The sequence below is a fragment of the Homarus americanus genome, unplaced genomic scaffold, assembly GCF_018991925.1.
Source record: "Homarus americanus isolate GMGI-L3 unplaced genomic scaffold, GMGI_Hamer_2.0 scaffold17032, whole genome shotgun sequence".
NCBI lineage: Eukaryota > Metazoa > Arthropoda > Malacostraca > Decapoda > Nephropidae > Homarus > Homarus americanus.
The window spans coordinates 1-6,156 of record NW_024739763.1 but is presented as its reverse complement, the minus strand read 5'-3'; the positions used below and the strand labels follow the sequence as shown (position 1 = coordinate 6,156).

General features: G+C 44.1%; 1 protein-coding gene across 1 annotated transcript; it reads right to left on the bottom strand.

Annotated features, from left to right (window-relative positions):
• Positions 1-3,449: 3,449 nt before the first annotated feature.
• On the bottom strand, positions 3,450-5,446 carry LOC121874977 (DBF4-type zinc finger-containing protein 2 homolog; the record flags this gene model as incomplete). Its single annotated transcript, XM_042379325.1, has 3 exons — positions 3,450-4,108; positions 4,874-4,889; positions 5,300-5,446. Coding segments are annotated over 3 exons (822 nt in total), but the record flags the coding sequence as incomplete, so codon positions are not given.
• Between the last annotated feature and the right edge of the window lie 710 nt (positions 5,447-6,156).

The window sequence follows — 6,156 nt, the reverse complement described above, 5'->3', positions numbered from 1 at the left end:
AGGTTAAGTTAGGGCAGGGTTACATTAGGTTAAGTTAGGGTAGGGTTACATTAAGTTAAGTTAGGGTAGGGTTACATTAGGTTAAGTTAGGGTAGGGGTACATTAGGTTAAGTTAGAGTAGGGTTACATTAGGTTAAGTTAGGGTAGGGTTCCATTAAGTTAAGTTAGGGTAGGGTTACATTAGGTTAAGTTAGGTTAGGGTTACATTAGGTTAAGTTAGAGTAGGGTTACATTAGGTTAAGTTAGGGCAGGGTTCCATTAGGTTAAGTTAGGGTAGGGTTACATTAGGTTGTAGGGTGAAAAGTAGGGTTGGGTTAGGCAAGTACAAGGTAGAGTAGGGTTACATTAGGTTAAGTAGAGGTTAAGGATTAGGTTGGTATAGGGTTGCATTAGGTTGTTAGGTAGGTTACATTAGTTAAGTAGAGAGGTTACATAGGTTGTTAGGTAGGGTTACATTAGGTTAGTTAGGGTAGGGTTACATTGGGTTAAGTTAGAGGTTACATTAGGTTAAGTAGAGTAGGGTTACATTAGGTTAAGTTAGGGTAGGGTTACAGGGTTAAGTTAGAGTAGGGCGATTAGGTTGGGTTAGATAGGTTGCATTAGGTTAAGTTGGGTTAGGTAGGTTACATTAGGTTAAGTAGAGTAGGGTTACATTAGGTTAAGAAAGTAGGGTTACATTAGGTTGTTAGGTAGGGTATTAGGTTAAGTTAGGTAGGGCTAGGTTGTTAGAGTAGGGTTACAATTGGTTAAGAGTAGGGTTACATTAGGTTAAGTTGAGAGAGGTTACATTAGGTTGTTATAGGTTACATTAGGGTTGATTAGGGTAGGGTTACATAGGTTAGTTGTGGAGAGGTTACATTAGGTTAAGTTAGGAGTAGGTTACATAGGTTGTGGTTAGGTAGTTACATTAGGTTAGGTTAGGAGGTTACATAGGTGGGTTAGGAAGCATTAAGTTAGGGTAGGGTTACATTAGTTAAGTAGAGAGGGTTACATTAGGTTAAGTTAGGTAGTTATATTAGGGTTAGTTAGGTAGGGTTACATTGGGTTGATGTAGAGTAGGGTTACATTAAGTTGTTAGGTAGGGTTACATTAGGTTGGTTAGGTAGGGTTACATTAGGTTAAGTAGAAAGAGGTTTACATTAGGGTAAGAAATGGTATCATTAGGTTGTGGTTATAGTGTTACATTAGGTTGGGTTAGGGGTTACATTAGGTTGGCCAGTGAGGTTACTAGGTTGGAGGGTGCTACATTAGGTTGAGGGTTACATTAGTTAAGTAGGGAGGGTTACATTAGCTGGGTTAGGGCAGTGAAGTTATTAGGTAGGGTTACATTAGGCAAGAGGAGGTTGGGCCAGGTTAGGGTGTTACTGCAGGTAGGGTACATGGGTTAAGAAAGGTTAGGTTGGTACTAGGTTGGTTAGAGTAGGGGTTACATTAGGTTAAGTTAGGGAGGGTCCTATTAGGTTGTTAGGTAGGGTTACATTAGGTTAACTTAGGATTGATATTAAGAATTGGATTGTTTAAGAAAACTTATTTTGTCTCAAGTTGACTATTGTAACTCTTATGAGTCTACCTGTCTAATTATCTACTGAAGAAAGTTCAAAAAACAGTGTGGAACAGGGTTGCCAGACTTATTTTGCTTCCCACTGAGGACCCACTCACCTGTTCTTGATCGAATTGCATTGGCTTCAATAAAAGCAAGGATAAAGTTCAAACTTGTAATGACTTTAAGAGACACTAATGTTTGGTGAGCCTAAGTATTGGGCCAACCTCCTAACCAGTCAGAAGAGGGCACCACGGTGTCTGTATAATATGAATATTATACTATAATTTAATCCCACTTACTGAGAATCAAAGAAAATGCAAATTAAAACAATTTTAATATTTAATTATAAGATGAAGCATAATTATATCTCCGAATACGGGGGCGGATCCAGGAACAAAAGGAAGAGGTCAAGGAAGTTGGTGGGGGGAACATGGCAAGCACAGTGAGCCCACCCATCTGGGGAGGGAAGGGTGGGGCGCTGTAGGCCCCCAGAATTTGTGTTAAATCTGACCAATATCATGGTCATTTTGAGGCCACTTTGAAGCCATATGCACTTGATATTAGGAGATATTCCTAAGTCAATAGTAATTACTTTTACTATACAAAAATGCCTGAGTACATTACAGTACAGTACTGCATTAAAGAAAAATATTGAATTTTATGATGAAAAGGGGGGGTCGACCCTGAGGACCCCTGAATCCACCTTGTTCAAGATAAATAAAAACAAAAGTATTTTCTACGAAACGTATTTTTCAATAAGTTTATGCAAATACCAAAACATTCTTATGAGAGTCCAACGCGTCACGGAAGCCACAAAGAGAATAATAAGTTTTAAGGGGAGTTCAATATCCTTGCTTTACTGTATATTCCGTGGTTAAAGGCATAAATCACGTCAGCACGATGATGTATGGAGCCATGGTAACATTCATGATTTTTTTTTTTGGAATTAGCCCACCCGGGCTTTGTTAGAATATTATTAAAGAATATGATAGCAAGTGTTGAAGGTGACTGCCAGTAACTCAAAGAGATGAGTATTTTATATAAATGTGGGTGAAATATTACGTTAGGTGTACAGTAAACAGCAGGGACCCTGGAGTCGGTAGTTAAATCAAAGCGTTAAACAGCTTAATGACCTTAGTTGTTGAAGAGCAGTTGTAATAAAAGTGTATTATTTCCTTATTTCTTATTTCAATTTATTAACTTACTTTTACTCTTTCTCCATTCTCAGGGGAAGGGAATTAAAAACTATTCTTAACGGATCTTCGGTTATTAATATATATTACCCAGAATGAACAGCTACACCATCAAAACAACCTGTTCTCCCAGTTAGTTAAACATGGGTTACACGAATCACAATACATCTTGTGAAATGGATAAAACCTTAAGTTCACCTCAACCCGCCAGAATTCGAACCCACGGCCCACGAGCCCATGAGATCAGACCGGGGAACGCTAACCGCTGGACCACCAGTATACAAAAGCAATCTTAGACTCTGTTATATTTCATAAAAAAAAAAAAAAAAAAAAACGAATAAAACACAACACCTGATTTTATATATATATATATATATATATATATATATATATATATATATATATATATATATATATATATATATATATATATATATATATATATATATATATATATATATATATATATATATATATATATATATATATACGCCATGTTGCATTCCAGACCCACACACACGTCTACACCCAAACTAAACTAAACTAACTCGACTCAAACCCAACCCAACCCAACCTAACCTAACCTAACCTAACCTAACCTAACCAACCTAACCCAACCTAACTAACCCAACCCAACCACTAACCCAACCCAACAACCAAAACCAACCACCAAAACCTAACCACCAACCAACCAACCAACCCAACCCAACAACTCAACCCAACTGCCTTGTGTGGAATGATTTGAGCTGACTGGCAATTAGGCAGAAGAGTACCACAATGAGCAGGAATAGTCCAAGTGACATTGTGTGAGTGCTACAGAGGACCCTACGGGCTGTGGGGGCAGACGGCTGTGGGGGAGCAGACGGCTGTGGGGGCAGATGGCTGTGGGGAGATGGTTGTGGGGAGCAGATACTGTGGGGGAGCAGATGGCTGTGGGGGAAGTAGATAACTGTGGGGAGCAGATGGCTGTGGGGAGCAGATGGCTGTGGGGGGACAGATGGCTGTGGGGAGCAGATGGCTGTGGGGGAGCAGATGGCTGGGGAAAGAGATAACTGGGGGGAGCAGATGGCTGTGGGGAAGTAGATGGCTGTGGGGGACAGATGGCTGTGGGGAAGTAGATGGCGGAAGTAGATGACTGTGGGGGCAGACGACTGTGGGAGGCAGATAGCTGGGGGAGCAGATGGCTGTGGGGAGCAGATGGCTGGGGAGCAGATGGCTGTGTGGAAGTAGATAACTGTGGGGGAGGAGATGGCTGGGGAAGTATATGGCTGTGGGAAGTATATGGCTGTGGGAAGAGATGACTGTGGGGGGGCAGACGACCGTGGGAGGCAGATAGCTGTGGGGGAACAGATGGCTGTGGGGGAGCAGATGGCTGTGGGGGAGCAGATGGCTGTGAGAAGTTGCTAAGTTTATTACCTTCCTAATCATTTAGCCGTTTTCAGTCGTTCGGGATCAACTGGAGCTCCCACACATCAGTCGTACGCCTAACTGATGTGTGCGACTAGTGAGAGAACTTGGACACCCATCTCATGGTGTTAGCTCCTGAACGACTGGAGAAATCGGCTGGATGTCTCGTGGTCTCAAACCCATCTTGTGAGTCTCGGCCGTTGGTTCTCTGTTCCTCACATGCACATTCAGCTAAGGTTCTCTTCAATTTAGCTTCTACCCACTCTCTCCAGTAGCTTCAGCTAAAATACCAATTTTATAAAACACAGGTTCAAGGCTACATTTAAGAACTAGACTAAAAAATATAAGTACCAGGGCTTCACTAAAGGGCCGGTTTCTAGAAATACAGGATCATGGGCTTCAACTGCCACCCATCTTTTTCAGAGCCCTGGCGAAGAAGCTTCCCAGTGGCGTTTCTCGGTAAAGCTTCAACGAAGAAGATCCCCTGCTGCCAGATGCAGGCGAGCGACTCGAGGCTTCAGGAAGCTGAAAGTGAAGCCTTATCTCAGAGAAAGAAGGTGAAGCTTACTTAAGTGAAAGGAAATTAAGCTTATTTAACTAATGAAGTAGATGAGGATATAGCTTACTTAAGTAAAGGAAGTGAAGTTTACTTAAAGAAACTGAAGCTTTAATAAAGTTACCTATCCCTACTTAAGGAAAGTAAAGCCCACTTACAAAAAATTAAACTTACCTTGGAGATGGAGAAGCTTAATTAAGAGAATATAATGCATACTTAAGGGATGTAAAGCTTAAGAGAATTGATGAGCTTATCCAAAAAAACTAAAGCTTATTTAAGAAGCTTAAATTCGCTTAAACACGATAAAACTGTTTTAGGTAAACCACACTTCAGGGAAAGGTCAATATTTTAGAGGTGGTTAAGCTTACTTCAGTGAGCTTATTAAGTGGTGAAGTAAAGCTCACTATAGATTGTTGCTGTGAATGGTTACTTCACTTTACAGATGAGCGAGGACGAGTGCAGTGTCGGCCACGCAGCCTCCCTGTGTACTGTATAACATGATCCCAAATGAGCAGTTATGCCTGGGGGATTGACTCACTTTCAACTATATCCTGACGTAGCTACGGCAGGTAAGATATCACCTTAATTTGGTGGGTTTACCTGTGTATATCCTCCTGGTGAATTGTCCCTAGTCACGATAAACGCCCTAGGAGCTTCACCCATACTCTCATCCGGTACGCCCACTACGCCCACATCCACCACGCCGGGATGTTGGCAGATGATTTCTTCAAGTTCCGAGGGCGAGACCTGAGTAGCCAGATGTATTAGTCAGGTGTATGGGGTCCGGTGTGTGTGGGGGGGAGGGGGACTGTGTGTGTGTGTGTGGAGGGCAGGTGTGTGTGGGGGGGTCAGGTGTGTGAGGGGGTCAGGTGTGTGGGGTAGGTGAGGGGGTCAGGTGTGTGGGAGGGCTGGAGTGTGTGTGAGGGGGGTCAGGTGTGTGAGGGGTCAGGTGTGTGTGGGGTCAGGTGTGTGTGTGTGTGTGTGTGTGGGGGTCAGGTGTGTGTGTGTGGGGGTCAGGTGTGTGTGTGTGGGGGACTGGGATGTGTGTGGGGGGGCCAGTGTGTGAGGGGGCAGGGGTGTGTGTGTGGGGTCAGGTGTGTGTGTGTGGGGGCCAGGTGTGTGTGGGGGTCAGGTGTGTGTGGGGGTCAGGTGTGTGGGGGGCCAGGTGTGTGGGGGGGCTGTGTGTGGGGGGCTGGGGGTGTGTGTGGAGGAGGACTGTGTGGGGTGTCAGGTGTGTGGGGGCTGGGGGCTGTGTGTGTGGGGGCTGTGTGTGGGGGGGTCAGGTGTGTGTGTGGGGGGTCAGGTGTGTGTGGGGGGTCAGGTGTGTGTGTGGGGGCCAGGGTGTGGGGGGTCAGGTGTGTATGGGGGGTGTGTGTGGGAGGAATCAAGGTATGGGTGCCAGGTGTGGGGGGTCGGCGTGGGGGAGAGCAATACGTAACCGGAACGAAGCTACTGAT